This window comes from Polyergus mexicanus, unplaced genomic scaffold (assembly GCF_030449975.1).
Source record: "Polyergus mexicanus isolate NDT 795.1 unplaced genomic scaffold, iyPolMexi1.0 SCAF_4, whole genome shotgun sequence".
Taxonomy (NCBI): Eukaryota; Metazoa; Arthropoda; class Insecta; order Hymenoptera; family Formicidae; genus Polyergus; species Polyergus mexicanus.
The window spans coordinates 11,639,166-11,656,595 of NW_027223324.1; the positions used below are offsets into that span (position 1 = coordinate 11,639,166).

General features: G+C 31.8%; 4 protein-coding genes across 14 annotated transcripts in view; 1 reads left to right on the forward strand and 3 right to left on the reverse strand.

Moving 5' to 3' along the window:
* The window catches only part of Fig4 (polyphosphoinositide phosphatase FIG4), a 5,631-nt gene extending 4,195 nt beyond the window's left edge, over positions 1 to 1,436 (reverse strand). Inside the window, exons 1-3 of one of the 2 annotated variants that reach the window (XM_070293788.1) lie at positions 1,214 to 1,436; positions 876 to 1,101; positions 307 to 471 (exon numbers count right to left, since the gene is read on the reverse strand). In XM_070293788.1, coding sequence (XP_070149889.1) covers positions 307 to 471; positions 876 to 1,101; positions 1,214 to 1,297 — 475 coding nt within the window. In that variant the 5' untranslated portion in view covers positions 1,298 to 1,436. The remainder of the gene's footprint in view (positions 1 to 306; positions 472 to 875; positions 1,102 to 1,213) is intronic. The other variant, XM_070293789.1, reaches the window with a different exon arrangement.
* A 273-nt stretch (positions 1,437 to 1,709) lies between these two features.
* Positions 1,710 to 2,940, reverse strand: LOC138932201 (uncharacterized). Of its 2 annotated transcripts, none has more exons than XM_070293790.1 (3): positions 2,792 to 2,940; positions 2,064 to 2,216; positions 1,710 to 1,983 (listed from the first exon to the last, which is right to left on the reverse strand). In XM_070293790.1, the coding sequence occupies exons 1-3, from the start codon at positions 2,864 to 2,866 to the stop codon at positions 1,846 to 1,848; spliced, it is 366 nt and encodes a 121-aa protein (XP_070149891.1). In that variant the 5' UTR covers positions 2,867 to 2,940; the 3' UTR covers positions 1,710 to 1,845. The 2 variants fall into 2 exon arrangements, with proteins under 2 accessions (XP_070149891.1, XP_070149892.1); XM_070293791.1 differs by having other exon boundaries at positions 2,064 to 2,198; positions 2,792 to 2,938.
* LOC138932198 (uncharacterized) lies at positions 2,514 to 10,893 on the forward strand. 6 transcript variants are annotated; one of them, XM_070293784.1, is made up of 6 exons: positions 2,514 to 3,109; positions 3,986 to 4,113; positions 4,476 to 4,603; positions 5,223 to 5,440; positions 5,521 to 10,318; positions 10,404 to 10,893. In XM_070293784.1, the coding sequence occupies exons 3-6, from the start codon at positions 4,562 to 4,564 to the stop codon at positions 10,413 to 10,415; spliced, it is 5,070 nt and encodes a 1,689-aa protein (XP_070149885.1). In that variant the 5' UTR covers positions 2,514 to 3,109; positions 3,986 to 4,113; positions 4,476 to 4,561; the 3' UTR covers positions 10,416 to 10,893. The 6 variants fall into 6 exon arrangements, with proteins under 6 accessions (XP_070149885.1, XP_070149887.1, XP_070149884.1 ...); XM_070293786.1 differs by having other exon boundaries at positions 2,514 to 2,970; XM_070293783.1 differs by lacking the exon at positions 2,514 to 3,109 and adding an exon at positions 3,703 to 3,755.
* A 322-nt stretch (positions 10,894 to 11,215) lies between these two features.
* The window catches only part of Gaba-b-r3 (gamma-aminobutyric acid type B receptor subunit 3), a 60,064-nt gene continuing 53,849 nt past the window's right edge, over positions 11,216 to 17,430 (reverse strand). Inside the window, exons 17-20 of one of the 4 annotated variants that reach the window (XM_070294082.1) lie at positions 17,381 to 17,393; positions 14,655 to 14,855; positions 13,792 to 14,019; positions 11,216 to 13,507 (exon numbers count right to left, since the gene is read on the reverse strand). In XM_070294082.1, coding sequence (XP_070150183.1) covers positions 12,915 to 13,507; positions 13,792 to 14,019; positions 14,655 to 14,855; positions 17,381 to 17,393 — 1,035 coding nt within the window. In that variant the 3' untranslated portion in view covers positions 11,216 to 12,914. Of the gene's footprint in view, positions 13,508 to 13,791; positions 14,020 to 14,654; positions 14,856 to 17,380; positions 17,394 to 17,430 lie in introns of those variants that run through there. The other 3 variants (XM_070294083.1, XM_070294085.1, XM_070294086.1) reach the window with 3 other exon arrangements.

The following is a 17,430-nucleotide window of genomic DNA, read 5'->3' on the forward strand; positions in this document are numbered from 1 at the left end:
AAGCAGTGGTATCAACGCAGAGTACTATGCTTACTCTATTCTAGTTGGTTGCATTAAATACCAATATATTAACTGCATAATTCTACATTGTACTACCTAATGTAACCATATTCTCTTAAAAGTAATATCTAAGATATTTCATGAATATTACCAACTATTTTCATGCTTAACAATTTGTAATAATACATTGATACATTAACAAGCAACTTGTATACCCCTGTATTCCCATCACTAATTCTCTCTACAACAAAGTTATAAGCAGTGGTATCAACGCAGAGTACTAATACAAAGCTTATTGTGCCTTACCAAGAAGAGCTAAAGCTCGTACTAGCCTGGGGAAAGTATCTCTCTGCCACATGTTCTTCCAGGTGAATTTAGTTTGTGTTGGTTTATGCAGTGGCTTATGTAATTCTTGTGGCTCAGGCTCCTCTGATTTACTCGAACTAGGTGCAGGATCTTTACTATCTTTGCCTTTATTAGCAAGCAAATGTAAGTAAACTAAATTTTGTATGATGCGCAATTAATAATAACTTCCAATAAGATGCTTTTAGTGTCTGATATAGTAATATAGATAGTATTAGTAATAGTATGTATATGTGTTGTGGTAGGTTAGTTAAATATCATACCACTAATGAAGAAGCATAAAGCATACTGAGGAGCCTAAGTTTCAATATTTGTATTACTAATATAGAAAATGGAGGGAAAAAGAGAACAAAAAAGAAAGTGCATATACCACAAAATGAATGCTTGAATCTCAAAATGTGTATTAAAACTATATAAATTATTACATTTAATACATATATAGAAGCTTATATACGTGCAGTTATTAATTGTATGTCTAAAAAGAAAATGCTTCTAAAAAGAAATGATCTTACCGACAATTCCAAAGGCAGATACAATACGTGCAACACCGCCAACATTGTTGCGTTGTCCTGTTCGTGTTCTATTACCCATATCTATCATGTTGACCAGATCTTTTATTTCATCCTGAGTGTATTCTCTCTTATCATCCACTACAATCAATTCTCTTGGTTCCATTCTGTCAATTTTCAAGACTCGGAAACGCGTTAATATATTGTTTGATCCCATTAGGTAAAATCGCTACAAAATATAAAAACAAATGTAAATTATGGTTTTGTATAATTAAATTTAAAAAAAAGCTCAAATATATATGTATATATATATATATATATTATTATTATTTGAAACTTACGGATTTTGTCTCGTAAAGAGCAATTTTCTGTATGGAGGAAATAATTGGATGAAATACTACAATTGGTTTGCCTTGTTCCTCCATGATAATGTAGTATTTATTATGATTTTATAGTGAGAAATTTTTAAAAAATTTTTTAATTTCAACAATTTGTCAACATTTTATTTTTGTTTCAAGTAAGTAAATGATTACCTACGAGAACTTAACCTGACTTAACCTTTCAATCGATTAAAACAGACTTTATCTGTCAAGAGGGCGTTGCATAACGCATTTTTTTCCAAGAGAGAAAAAAAAAGCTACGTATAAAAATTCCCATAAAATGAACAAACTTTAATATTATTTTGCCATAATATGAACTAATGTTTGTACGTAAAAGATTTAGAATTTTTCTTATCAAAAATTTTTATACAGAATCTAAATTCAAAAGTTACATAAAATAAAATGCTACACTTGAAATTGAACATAAAGGAAATTGGGCATTAATTAAAAAAATGCATTAATCTTTACAAGTCGTTAATTCTATATAATTCTCATTATGTTCCATAATTAACATTTGTAATGTTAATACAGAGAATTGTAATACCAGAGTAATCTATACATTTATTATCTACATAATATTCACTTATTCATATTCAGATAATATTCAAGCATTCTTTAGCAATAAACACCATTGATTGTAGTGTACAAATACCGATATATGCGACTGTAAATCCGAATAATATCTTGTCTTTCTTGCCACCTGCTAGATATACAGGCTTGTCTATTGCAGCCTACAAACAAAAGCAAATATTGAAGACAATTTATATTTAAAAATCGATTGTAGTTAAAAATAATCAATATGTGCAATTACCTGGAAATGCTTGTACTTTGCCCACATTTTTGGGTCAAGAGTGGCTGGTTTGTCAGTGCAATATCCTGATTTTGGTGTAATTGACACTGGTTTGGTTTTGATATTGTCATAGATTATTACTGGTGGTTCTGTCCTCTGTAAAGGAATAGGAGACTGAAATGATATAAACAATCTTTCACATATATTGAATAAAAATAGTAAAAATATATTAGAATTAATCTCTTACACAATTCCCAGAATATGAATAAATATATGAACAGATAAAAGATAAATATAGAATAAGTCAAACACTGTGTAGTATGATGTATTAATCATTCTGCAATTTCAAAGTAATACTGATTAAAAGACTGGCTTGTCTTAATCTGTACTTTATCCGTTGTACTAATCAACATCATAACGCATTATAATATAAATTTAGCACAGATGTGTTACATGAAATACAAGACCGTTCATAATAGAAGATGGCCGAATGACTACTCTATACGTTCGATAATCAAACTTGATAATGAAATGACGATCAATTTTAAACGATATTGTATTCAGAAGAAAAACAAAATACCTCTGATTTCACGGAAATAATACACTCTTAGAGAAATTGTTACAAAGTGAAATACGAAGTGCAACTCATAATCCACCGAACAATACACTTACATAAAAATGTATCGAAATTGTCATAAGTTTTACGACTGATTTTCGTCATTCGACGTATCACACGCATTTTCACTTACGAGAGGATAAAACGGTTGAAAATTGGTAGACGGTTTTATTCTTCCAGTAAACGAGTTGTATTGATAAAACGGCATTTTTGCAGTTGCGCAACCGACGTTACCAACCTACGACATACGACTTTACTGTGCCTTTGGTTCGGAGATCACGAAGCTTTCAGCCATAGACTTTATTGTTACAAGTAATGTAGCTTATAAGTTACGCGATAATGTGATTTTTTGAGGCAGAAAAATAAATGAACAAGGCAAGAAATAAATCTGAAATGGACAATTTGAAAGGAATACGGAAAAGGATGAAGAAGAAAATTTTAAAAATAGCTTGTATGTGGAATTTCTCACATAAAACACTCCATGTAAAATTCCTATTTGGATAAAATCGAATTGATTAAAGTGACAATAAAATAAATTCAGTGAACTAGGATCATCATGCTTTACATTATGTTGTATCGAATGAAGAAATGAAATTGTAAGAAATATGCGCACAAAATGTATATAAAAGTGGGAGAAATCAAATCAAAGTAATTTTAGCATTTTTATGCTAGATGGAGTTATTTGTTCATTTCAATATTTTCATTACATTATTTGTCTTAAATAATATTTATATGACTTATATATATAGATATAGATTATAGATTATGCACATTTATATTAATGACAATTAACATACAAAAGTTTACTACGTTTTCTTGACAATCGTATATATATCACATGTGTATGATAACACTTGATTTTTACTAGAATACTATTGTACTTTATTTTTCACATTAGTAAACTATACACTATAAGAAAAGTCTTTTATCTGTTTATTGTTACATGTATCGAAAATAGTCAAATTCTACTTTCTCTACATTGTATGTACTTCACAGTTGTAAAACATATTACATAGTTTTCGATACTAGCGCACTCTGGCAGTGATTATTATGAGGTTAGACATAGTTACAAGCTATTAAATACATTGTGTGAGAAGGTATTAATTATAGTCATATAATAATAATTTCTAAATAATGTAATTGTAAAGTATAACAGCACAGAAAGAGATTATATCAGGATCAAATGTTAATGACTTTATCTTATTGTTGCATATATACATGATAAGTATGACTATCTCATTTCTATTTCTTGATTTTTCTATTATTGAACATTATTTGATATCATTGCAGTATAATGTAGAATAACAAAATATTTATTTTGTTTCAGGCGAGATTTGACATCACGGTGACGGAAAGACGAGTTATTAAAGTGTGCTATCCCTTACAGTCGAGGAAAGAGAATGACGTTATAGAGATATATCAAATATTTTTGGTTGCATCTATATTTTCATTCAGGTATGCATTATTTTAAAGTTAATTTTTAGTTTCTTTATATGGATGCATGTGTTTGGAATATTTATATATAAATAGTGCAGAAGGAGTGTATATATATATATATATACACTCATTCTACACTAAATATTATAATATATATATATTATAATATATATATTATAATATTCTCCATCTTGTTTCAACATACATAACATGTACAATGGATACTACAAAAATGTAGAGTATATATGTTTGGAATAATTGCATATATATTCACATAAACATTATATAATACTTCTTAGTATTTTGATTTATCAGAATGTATGCATCCAACTGTAAGATCTTATATGAAACATACATCTATATAATATCTTTTTACATAGTTTCAGGATCTCTGCATTGAAAGATCTTTCTGAATTTACACATTAAAAGAATGGCATACAATTTATAGTTACAATTATCAAGTACCATGGAATCTTGGACTACATCTGTTTGCTCTGAAAAATCAATGGTATTTTATCTCATACTTTATTTTGCTAAATTACAACATGAAAATTCTCATAAAACGCATCGTAGACATCAAAGTATATATAAATATAGCTTAAAGTTAACACTAAATCGTTCAGTACCGCAAATTGTTTCAATATCTCTCCGCCATGGCAGCTCTGTCATACGAGTATACTGTTTTATCGACTGAACTCGAGTAATGCTCGAAGACACGTCATGGCTGGAAGATGCACAGTTTTGTGATTTACAACAATGTTAATTTATTAAATTCTATACAATACAACAGATATGCCACAACAAATGTCTATGGTGAAGTATCAAATATATAAGCAAGAGGCAAATTGGCTTTTAAATTCCATAAGAGGAAAATTTTTCGTTTGCTATACATTTATTGTGTTGATTACTAGATAGATAATGGATATGTTGCTTGTGTAGCATGCATATGAAGGGAGCAAGTTTTATAGCATCTTATATAAATTGTAATAATGTGAGAACATTGATTAAATTCCTATTGCCACATTTTACATTCATAAACAGGCTTGTAAAAGCCTGATTAATTATGTTAATAAAAAAAGTAATGATTAATTTTATTTTGAGTAATTTCATTGGCAATTTGTTTTCAGATTGGATTTAATCCAAAATGTACTTATGATATTAGCCCAAAACTGCATAAGACTAATAGAATTGAAAATAGAAAGCTAGTATCATATCAAACAGCTGTAAAAGATGCTTTGTTTGGAAAGACATGTTTACCTTATATGCCAACAGAACCACCAGCACCCATAAGTGAAGAGATTGTGGAATCTGATCCACTATATGTGTGTAAGCACTGCAAAGATTGGTGAGTTCATATAATAGTTTAATTGTATAATTTTATTTTATAAATATTTTATTTTATAAATGCAATGATTCTTATTTCAGTTTTCGCTTTCAAAATAGCTTTGAGGATCATAACAAACGACGTAGTTGGGTCTTAGGGTTTTTGTGTCGCAGTTGTTTTGTAACAGTATGTACCCACATAACCAAAACAGGTTCTGCATGTCCTATATGCATGAAAAAAGACAATGATAAACGTTTCTATTTGCGAAGAAGAGGTTTACCTAGGTATCAAAAACCGGGTGTTGCAAAAGTATTCTATAACCAATGTCAATTCTGGGAACATGTAGAAATGCATGGTTCAAACACAGTGGATATGGGCGATGTAATGTTAATGCCTTTATCTGCTAACATGTGTGAGAGTGACTGGTTGCCCCAAGTTGAAATAATATGCGAAGCACTTATGGAACGCTCATTTTTGTCACGTATGCATATTATGGATTGGTTAAAAATATATAACTTGGAAGATAACTGGTGGAAGTTGGTTAATGGTAAAAGTAATAATAATGTGATAAGTAAAATTGTTGAGGGTTATCGGGGTCGACAATTATTTAAGATCTTTGAGAAGTCAACAGTAAATGAGTTTACAAATTTCAATTCTTCTGACAATGTATATAATAGCAAAAACTCTCTCTATATTGAATTTACTGATGACAGTGTTAAGAACAAAGATGCAAATAATTATTCCGTGAATAAGATCGCAGACAAAAATGTATCCGAAAATGAAGATAATCCTTGTATGTCAACTGATATTGCTTTTGTGGATTGTGGTCCTACTTCACAATATTTAGAACCAGAATCGTCAGTGAGTTATGTACCCATAAGGCGGGTAAAAGTTGTTACAAAATCAGCACATAGCAGTAATAAAAGCTTAACTAATATGGTAAGAATAAATAATAAAAAAAAAATTGCAACTTGTAAAGATCTTCATTCACTGGAAACAGATGTGACTAGTGAAAATACTATCGCTGTAAAAACAGACAAAAGTTCTAATAAGAATTTTGTCATTAGACAATCATCCAAAGACTGTGCGCAGCAATGTAGAATAGTGGAGCTATTTGGAAAAAAAGTTGCAAAAAACAGCATCAATAAGTCTATAATAGAAACTGATATTAATAAAATTCTGGATAATCCAGTTAAAATTCCAATTTCTAATGAAAAGATTTTACCTAAAATATTACCTAAGGCTAACTCAAATCATTTGGAGCAAGGTAAAATCTCAAATAGTAGTTCCAAGGTATTACTTAAGATATTACCCAAGACTAAATCAGAACAATTGGAGCAAGATCAAACATCAAATACTAATTCCAAGATATTGAGTGTCCAAAGTTCACAAAATGTTGGTAACAAGATTATATTACCTAATACTAATTTAAATAATTTGGAACAAGGTCTTCAAACATCAAAAAACAATAATTCTAAAATGCTAAGTGTTGAAAGTTCACAAAATGCAGATATTACATCAATAATTAGTCAACTTCCGTCTCATCTCATTTCCAATAAAAAATTAATTGTTGTTGGACAAGATTCAAGTAATGTAATTGCTTATGACAAGAATGAGGTAAGCACTGAAAAAAGATTAAGCACATCACTATTAGATAATAGCAATGTTACAGATAATTATATGTCATCACAAAAGAAGATATGTAATTCCGTTAATATCAACAAACCAGAACAAATTTTGATAAAAAATGGAAAAAAATACTTTATTAAACATCAAAAATATATTACAAAGGATACAAAAAACTCTTCTAATTTGCCAGTTGTGAATAGCACAACGAAAATTATAAAACAGCCAGCATCTGAGCACAACATGCCAATGTCAACATCTACTAATTCTAGCAAGGCTGAGAATATTGATGTGGAACAAATGGCTTTAGTTTCTAATGATATTTCTACACCGTCTTTCACTGATCTTTGTTTAACACCTTCACCATCCCCTTCTGAATCATCCAGCAATTCTGGCTGGATATACGAATCGTACATTACAAAAAATATGTATAAAGGATTATCTCCACAGTTAATCACTTCTAGTATAATCCAAAAGAAAAATTTATTTGAAACAATATCACTTACCGAGAAAAATGGAAATATTTATATGCATATAAAAATAGTAGACCGTATTTCAAAAGAAGGCTTTCGAGACACGTTTGAAGTAATACCAAAATATAGAGAACAAATGATTGATGAGTTTCACCAGCTAAATAGTTTTGAATTAAAAGAACGGATCAATCATTTAAAACTTGTTAGTGAAGAAATGAGAAAAGTTTTGGATTTTTTATCGAGCAATGTCCTTTGGGAGAAATCGAGATCTATCAATACTCTCCAACATATATTGGAAAAATGCCTTGACAACTGTAATCAAGATGTAACAGATAAGAAAAACGATGATGCGATATTAAATGAATGGGAATCAGAAATATTGAAAAAGAAATATCCAAATAAATGTTCATTATGTGACAAGATTGTGAAACCTCTATCGTATATTCCTGGATTTTCAAGATTACCTAAGGACGATAATATATATTGTTCTTGTTACAAACTTGTTTGTCACGAGTGTCTATCCTACCAAGATAATGTGTCACAGTTTACTGCACATCAGAACTACCACAAAAATTGTGAGCCTTACGTTTGTCCAAACTGTCAGTCCAAATTTGCTTCTATGAGATCTTTAGAAGTTCACACGTGGACCGTTTGTTTCCATACTTTGAAAAAATTTATTCTTTCTTGTAAAATTTGCGAAATAGATGGTTTTAGGGACATGGAATCGATAACCAGACATATTGCTATCATGCACAGCACCACAAAAATTGCTTGTGAAATATGTAGCAAAGTACTTTCTTCATACAGTGAATATGTAAAACATTCCACAGAGACACATGTGTCTGTGTTGAGTCGAAATCCGATACGTCTGGTGAAATGCAGATTAGGTAATGTAATCATACGTTTTGAGAATTTAATGTGGTATACGGAGATGCATCCTGCGATTCGAAAATTGATATGGTTTAAATGTCCCTTTTGCCCGTTGATAACTGTAGAAAATAAATATACAACTGCGATTTTAAATGATCATTTACGAAACAAGCATTTTCATCACTTGTCGGAGATTCTTAGTAAAGAAGCATTGGTCGATATTTTCGGGACAGCTTTTTTGAAAGCTGATGTAAATACAGTTTCTGAAAATCTTGTAGATACGTTTACGAATGAGGCAGCGAAGCATACTATAATACCTAGAATTGTGAATGCTCGAACTATCTCTTCAGAAATATTCGAACATGGCACAGAAGACGAAATATCTCTTTGGAAATACGATAATTCGAACGTGGCATGGTCTAGAATAGAAATAAAGCCATCAACAATGGAAAATGTTAATGATGGACAAAAAATAATTTCATTGCCAAAAATTCTCAACGTTAAATCAATGAATGATTTAAAGTCATTCAAACCTAAGGAAGTCGTCATAAAAACTTCAATCGAAGCAAAAGAGAAATCTAATTCTCAATCTTCTCAAGCTGAAATAATTATAGATGAAAAAAATGATCCATTAGCAGGCGAAGATGCGAAAGAAATGGAATTAGATGACAGTAAGTCCGACAATAAGGAAAAGAAAGGAAAGACAAAAGAGTCTAAGAAAACTAACAATGAATCGATTATATCAACAGACATACATAATGTCCGTGTAATTTCGCCGACTGAATCATGCAAAAGAATCTTAGATTCTAAGTTCATGTCTAAAACAAGCATAGATGGCCATATAAAGGTAGTTGATATTAGGAAAATATGTAAACCGAATATAGAGCCATTTGTTACTACTGAACCGAATAGTACACTGACAGAGGATGAAAACATAATGTTTATTCCGCAACCTCCTCCTCTTGCCAAGATTCCGCAATATTTATTTAAATCTGTGGAAGTTTATAAACTGGGAAATGGTTCAAAGAATGTTGCAAAGACGACAAAATTTCTCCCTCGAAGAGCCCATAACAAGACAATAGGGCGTATCGCTATACACGGAACAACAGGTGCGGAAGAGATAAATGTCGATTATCTGTGCCACTTATGCGGTGAACAGATTAATACTTCTAAATTTGTAGTGCACACACACTTTCGTGAAAAGCACTCGCACGAATGCAGATTGGCAGCAATCACTCCGCGGTTGATGCGGATATCACCTGATTTTATTAATGGTGGTTACAAGCAATTTATCAATAGCAGAAAACGAAAAGCGGATAGCGCTTTACTCGTATCCAAGAGAAAGCGTCGTTGGACTCCGAAGAAACATACAGAAACGAAGGATGCGAGCGCGCCTGTAGGATTATGCGTGGAACGAGAGACAGCAGAGGACGGCGAAGGAAATTTTAAGTGTAAGAAATGCGATCAACGATGCACTGACATGTCCAATCTGAGAGAACACATCGCTACTAATCATCGACTAAAAGGTCGTTACCTGATATGTCTAGAATGTGGCGAGAATTTTGTAGTCGCGCCTAGTTTGCAGATGCATCTCAAAGCTTTCCACGGAATAGAAAATCCTATTAATTATATGAATCAAAATCCTTCTTATGCTCCTGGTATCGATGACGACTCAGAAGTAACAGGAAAAACGACAGTGGCTAATCAATGCTACGTCTGTATGGCAGTTTTCGAGGATAAGGCTGCGGTAGACAAACACTTGAGGGTACATGGTATGGCTTTTCTAAATCGTAAGAGAATAGAAGCGAGAAATGCTCTTAAAAGCCCTGAAAAAAAAGCCAATATGGAGGAAGAAAATATTGCTAAAAGCAGTCCAAAAGAGATGGTGAAGCAGGATAAGCCGGCAGAAATAATTCTAGAAAAAATTAACGTAAGTAATGTATTTATATAACTTAAATTTATTATATATGTTGAGAAAGTAGCATTATCAATTTAACGAATGTTGATTTTTTCAGGTTGCAATGTAGAGCAAGTGATAAAAAATATAAAGAAAAATAATGTTGTACTGTAACAAATTCATTAATTTTATTTTTGTGTATATTTGAATGCTCAATTCTTCATTGTTATTGTGAAATATTATATTAGTAAATTGGAAATTTTTTGACACCACACATACACCATACACACACACACACACACACACATTGTAAAATATTACTTTCTTGTATAACATCCAGGCAAATTATCAGAAAATGATCAGTTTTGGTATTTGTCTTTTTAATATCGTAGAAATAAAAAAATTTTATTATATACTATATATATATATATCTATGTACACGTAAAATATTTTGTAAATTTAACCTTTTTCGTAATGTATATGTATAGATATATTTATTTATATATTTATTATACTTAATGGAATTATAACTTCTATTGTTTGCTATAAACTTTTATTTATTCTTTCTAAACAAAATGGATATATTAACTCCAAAATTGAACGTTATAATATTATAAAACATATATAAGCATTATTTTCATAAAAATTTGCGAAAGATATATAGATTTATTGCAGATATGATAAGATAATGTATATAAGTATTTATTCTCTACAGAAATTAATGTTTTTTTGTACTATAATAGCTCTTAGTCATATATAATCTCATTTATGATATATCAGAATAAAGAAATCTTTTATTAGTTAAATGAGAATTCATGAAAATTTGTCACATTAATCATGTTTTGTTGAAGAATTGCGGATTTCAGAATGAATAAAGGATTTCAGGATTAACAATATTTAATAAGATAAGTACAATATATAGTTCTTTATTACATCGTTCTTATTTGCACAGATAATGCTGATTATTGCTTATATAGTTGCTAAAGTTTTAATGATTGACACATCGAGATATCCGAGTGTTATGAAACAAGTCGAATATATTTCATAAGGAAATTTTTCACAGGAATATGTCCCTGCCATTTGTGTATTCTATCTACATATTTATATCGTATATTATATTAATATATTAATATTCGGCGGCATGAAAATATCTGTTTCAACGTGTTCACATTTTACAAAGAAAATGTGTAGCATATTTTAAACTGCTTTACTTCGAGCAGATATATTTTCATTGCACAGGTACTAGAGAAAAGGTTTTGTGGGTACTGAACACTTTAATCGTAATCCCCCCCCCCCTCCCCTCCTCCCCTCGTATGGGATTTTATAGTTCCCGTAAGAGCATTTATAGTTTGTCTTCTGAAACGCGCACGGTTACAGATCTTTTAATTACGGAAGTATCCTATTTTTGGATTAAAAAAAAAATCTGTATAAGTTATTAAGTATTTTAAAAAACGTTGGATTTTTTATTTTTGTTATTTTTTATCAATAGTAAGAGAGATAAAATAAAAGCTCTTAGAATATATTATTTTATTATTTTTGAAAAATTATATCTTTTAGATTATCTTATACAATTATAATCAAGATTATTCCGCCAAAAAGAAAACATAACGGATATCATAAGTGTGTTGGTCCCCTTTTTTATGATTCATCAAGACAAACATTGTATACTCTTACGGGTTTTATTTACTTATTTATTTTTTTATTTTTTTTTTTTTGGCACAGTTACTAACGAACACATATGTTTGACATTATACGTTGCGATTGATCCGTAATCCCCGCAATTGGGGCATTACGAAACAAGAAATCTATATTCACACATATGCCACTTTGTAAAGTCTCAATATACTATTTTATTTATTGATTCAGCCACATTAATAAAGTTAATTCTTACGCGTTAAGCGTTGAGTCGGGCAACTGTATTGTTTTTCCCTTCAGTGATCTATATTGCATTGACAGTGTCGATTTTATAGCGTTCCACTCCACAACCGCCGATTCTCATTACCCAATTTTATAATGCTTAATGAATAATTAATTATAACGTTTAATTCTTAATAAACAATTTTCGTTATAACACTATTTAACTTTGTATTATATGAATTGACTATCGAAAGATCTAGTCGGTTTTTCAAATATTATTAATTTTAAGCTATCTAAAATAGATGCTAATATTTTAATGTTTTTTTATAGGTTTTTTTATATTATATATGTAAACTATCACGAAGATCTATTGTACTCACAAAAGTCATTTCTCTACGATATTACTTGGATATTATGTTGCATGTGATGATCTATCTCGATCTATTACATATATGAAACATCTAAACAGATGCAATTTTTAATTTGATTCGATTTTGATGGACTGCCTAAGCGATTAGGATATTTTGATAAAATCGCTCTCTGTCGAAAGTCAAAATATTAAATAATGTTGCGAGTGGAAGGCGAAAAAATCAACCTCTTTCGAACATCTTCCTCCATATATATATGTATAGCCTCTTTTAAATAACAACTTTATCACTTGGACAAACCTGTTACAATCACACACGTGCACAGTATTACAGGAATCGATCTCTTCTTCTCGCAGGAAGCATTGACGTGAGTATCGACATCGATGTTCGATTCCTCCCCTGGATTATCCACCAGTGTCGACCACCGAGATTACCGGACTCGATGGACGAGACTTTGTTTCTTGACAAAAGTTCGAAACAGTATCCTGTCGAATCTCTGAGGTGAAATCGTTCTTTAAGGGCACAGAGTCGCTTATACCACTGATTATCCTCAGAGACGACGAGGATGACGAACTTGACCGAGTCATCTTCACTTCGTATTCGGCAGGACTGACTGGTTCGTGGCCGTCATTCTCCTTAAACAGCTTCCTCAGATCATTGCCTAGTCTTGTATCAATCGGACTCGCCATTGAATCCACGGTGATAGTCAAGGTCAAGGAATCTGGTGGTTTCCTACCTCTGACAGTATTGGCAAGTTCGCTAAAAGGAACCCCGACCTCACTTGTGGCCCATACGTCAAAATTAGGACTACATGAACCACGAAATGTTGTTTGGGCAGTTTTCGGTTTTGTCGCGTCTTCCATCGAGTGCCAACGATGCGGTCTCGAAACCGATGTACCTTGCGCGATAGCACTCAAACTATTCGCTGGGACTATTCGGTGAGGGAATCGGGGCGAACCGCGTATCTTTTCTCGAGAAGACGATTGACTGCTCGCCTCTGAAAAAATTTTTTCCACATCTTTATTCAAACTTGAAAATTCTAATGAATTTTCTTACGCATTTATACACATATAAATGTGCAAGATATATAAGATATTTAGAATTGTAGTTCTTTTTCTCTGAATTTCTTATATAATATAAATTATTTATTTTTTAATTTAATATCCTTAATTTTTTTACGTAAATGAAAAAAATTATTGTGACGCTTATATAAAGATAAAGATTTATCTGTGGTAAGATATTTCATATTAAAATAAGATGTAAATTATGTAGGTCACTCACGTGGCGGTAGGCTGAAATTTACTCTAGGCTCGCTACTTTCTTTGCGACATAGTCCTAGGCTCAATCTACGGTCTTCCTCGCTAGTAATACTAATTATTGGTCCTGAACCGCATCGTGCATGAGGTGAGTGAGTGCCTTGGGCATCTACCTGACAAGTAGAAGCAGCTTTCGTGCCGGGCACTAAACCAGCAATGTAACCCATATGAACTCGAAGCGCCGATGCAACTCCTAATGAAGATAATATAAACAGAATAATGATATTTCAAATACATATATGAATTATATATAGATATGACAACTCAACATGAAATATAAACCGTATGTAAACCGTATTCACAATATGTTATATCGATTGAATATGAAATATAAATCATGCTCAAAATATTTAAGTCTATATATAATATATATATATATATGTTATATGATATGTAAAATAAATTTTGTTCTCTTTATATATTAACGAGATTTACGATTATAAATTATATACAATATGAAATAAGTTAAAATTATTTATGTTTATTTCTTTACAAGCATACAGTTTTTTCTCTATAAGCATAAAATTACGAGACGATACGATTTAAAATGCAAATTATTCAAAATGGAATCAAAGCTATTTATTATAAAATAAATGGTAGCCAAAGCCATTTATTTTATAACAAATAAATTTATTATAAAGTAAATGGCTTTGGCTTCAATTTTTTATTTTGAGTTTTTTTTCCGTAGTTTTTTTTTTGTACGTGCTTTTATAAAAATTCTTTTATGAAAAGAATTTTCTCTTGCTTTCGATGTTACGTATATAGTTAAATTGCATCTATATCATCCTGAGCTCTCTGAAGTGCTTTTATTCTTCGACACTTGCTTACCGGTGAATGATGCAGTGGAAGTTTTTCTGCTACTCGGCCTGCTGCCGAAGAGGCTGAAGAGTCGTTGAAAAACGCCCAGGCGATTCGGCCCCTCGGTCTCCCGACGACGATGCAATTTGTAAAGGTCGGCCAGGCTTTGTCTGGGATCGTCCGGTTCCAGATCCGGTTGGCTGCTAAATGCTACGGTACCGCGACGTATGCCTAATTTCAACAAGGGCCAACTCGTATATGACGCAAATCCCCATTATATGCCGAGCAGTCATTATGATGGACACGCATTATTGAGGCTTGGGTTCTACCTAGCCGTCGGAACGTCAATTCCGCAGAAAGCGCATGTGAATTTAGGCGATATTTATGCGGAAGCCAGTCATGAATTCGCAATCATGAGTTTCATAGCAAGAAATATTCCGCATTATTCGGAAAAGAAAATTATCCATCTGTCTTTATCACAAAGAAATAATTTTATGAGGATGTGAACAATCAATCTTTATTTATTTTGCTTATTGTTAATGCAATTATTGCAGTTATTTTGGAATTTCGATTTTAATATCATTTAATACAATAACTTATTTTAATCGCAATAAAATTTGTATTATTTTGAAATCATTATTCTTTGATTCTCGAATGTTTTAACCGGGGTTTACGACTGCAACTTCAGTATGAAAATCGCCTACAGTAGAAGAGAGGAAGGAGGGAAAAAATGTATACCTTTATAGCAGTGGAGTAAGACATTATATGTAACTATTTATACGGATATCCTTTTCCCGTACAAGTTTTTGGATCGACTGAGCATATTACATATATTTACATATAATTGCAATTTTCAGTATATATATGTATGAAAATTTTCTTCAAAAAAAGGAAGAAGGGAAAAATGTACATTTTTCTCGCAGTAAAGTAAAATATTACGTATAACTATTTATACTCGGATATTCCTCGTGCGTTTGTTTGTTCGACAAATTCTGAAATATTCTTTGGTATTACAATTTATTGTTTGAAATTTCTAAAGATTTAGAAAATCATTAATATCGAAAACGCATTTAAACTTGATACAAATACGATTCGGATTAATTATAAGGATTGTACGACTGTTCGTCAATCAAATAATGGCAGACATACTTTGACGTACTTGTGAATAATGTCGTAATTCGAGAGATCGATAATTAGTAGATGTTTCCGTCATCTGAATTTCAATACATGAACGCTGCGATACGTGCGGTGAGTATATTTTATACTATGTATGCAAGTATATAATTAATGTGATGCACGAAAATACTGATTATCCCCGTCATCTCAGCGAAAAATTTCTTTCCATAGCTTTTTGATAAATTACGATTTAATATCTTTTTCGAGTGGAAAATTATGTTTTTTTCAGAATTTTTAATATAAGAGGAAATTATCTTGACAACTAAAGCTTATAAATTATGTTTTGAAATCCACTTAATTTACACGAAAAACGTCTCTGAAATTAGATCGTTAAATTTTCTTCGAGGAAAGCACGACTTCGAAATTCCTCAAAGCATCTACGATTCATCTATTTTTCGACGCAGTGGTGAAACACTTCGTACGTATATGCATGCATTGACGGTGCGCAGCCTTTGACTTCATTTGATCCGTTGATGATAGACATTCAGAAATATTGGAGTGGAACGTGCAGTCGGTGCGCAGATTCGTACGCGGTTTGCATGTATGCTGAATTGTCCGGACTTATGAAAAGAATTCGAGATTTTGGAGACGCGAGACCCGAAAGCGATATAGGATCAATATATCAGGAACGCATCAAAATAGCTCACGAGCTCTCGCTCGTTAATAATATCGAGTGATATTCTAGCGATCATGGTCAAGTTGATTCCAGATGATAATTGATATACATAGGATGCGCGAGGTCTATCCGATGCACGTCTTGCCCTCGCGTATAATATCATTGGTGAATTACCGGAGCGTGTGCATGACACTTGAAAGCGGATATTTTGCGAGTGAAATGTGCGATCATTTGCACTGCAAATGACATAATCCGCCGATGAGCTTTCAAGGGATGTTTCCTTTTGTCAACGCGCACACGAGAGACACGGATAAGTGAATCAATTACAAAGCATACACGCATGTATCCCGCCCACCGCGGCGGATGTAAGTGAATAATCGAGCGATTGAATTTTATCTCCGCAATCTGTAAAAAAATAGATTAAATTAAAATAAATGAAAAGGGATTTATTTCTGCGAGATTGAACACCTAACACTCTCTATTCAATGTGGTTTCGTTGTATGTGTGGTCAAGTCTAAAGTTAAATACTTCTAAAACTTTGGTAAAGAGGATTGTGTGTCCATTGCTACTTTGTTTCGTTATGTTATAAGGTTCTTTCTCTGCACTAAGTACGAAGAAGCTTTACAAATATATTTACAATTTTCATATAAAATGTTTACAGCGAATAATTAACGCACTATAATTAAAGTTTCTGCGAAAAAGTTAAAATTTTCCAAATGCTAAGTTTGCGCATGCATATGTCCTTTTTCCGAAGAATAATCGCTTTGTTTCGCATATCTAATTTATGAAACTCGCAAATCATCCCAATGCGCAGGAGGAACTTTCAACTTTTAAACGGAAATGTTCTCTGTCTCTTCTACACTAACAGCTTCTATAATTCGAACTCTTCTCCCACGTTTCAAGTCAAGCAAGAGAACGTGGGTAGTTTTCAAGCAATCACGTGCAATAAAGAGATTTTTGTCACCTTTCTCGGACATCTGATCGACGGGGAAACGACGAAGCGAGAAAAGCATT

Bases quoted from the DNA above. Each gene is read 5' to 3' on its own strand.
- LOC138932201 (XM_070293790.1), bottom strand. From the start codon at position 2,866: ATGCCGTTTTATCAATACAACTCGTTTACTGGAAGAATAAAACCGTCT. The intron at 2,217-2,791 runs GTAAGTGAAAAT...ATATCATTTCAG, and splicing joins TTCAACCGTTTTATCCTCTC to TCTCCTATTCCTTTACAGAG. The intron at 1,984-2,063 runs GTAATTGCACAT...TTTTGTTTGTAG, and splicing joins CAAAGTACAAGCATTTCCAG to GCTGCAATAGACAAGCCTGT.
- LOC138932198 (XM_070293782.1), top strand. From the start codon at position 5,036: ATGCATATGAAGGGAGCAAGTTTTATAGCATCTTATATAAATTGTAAT. The intron at 5,087-5,222 runs GTGAGAACATTG...ATTTGTTTTCAG, and splicing joins CTTATATAAATTGTAATAAT to ATTGGATTTAATCCAAAATG. The intron at 5,441-5,520 runs GTGAGTTCATAT...TTCTTATTTCAG, and splicing joins TGTAAGCACTGCAAAGATTG to TTTTCGCTTTCAAAATAGCT.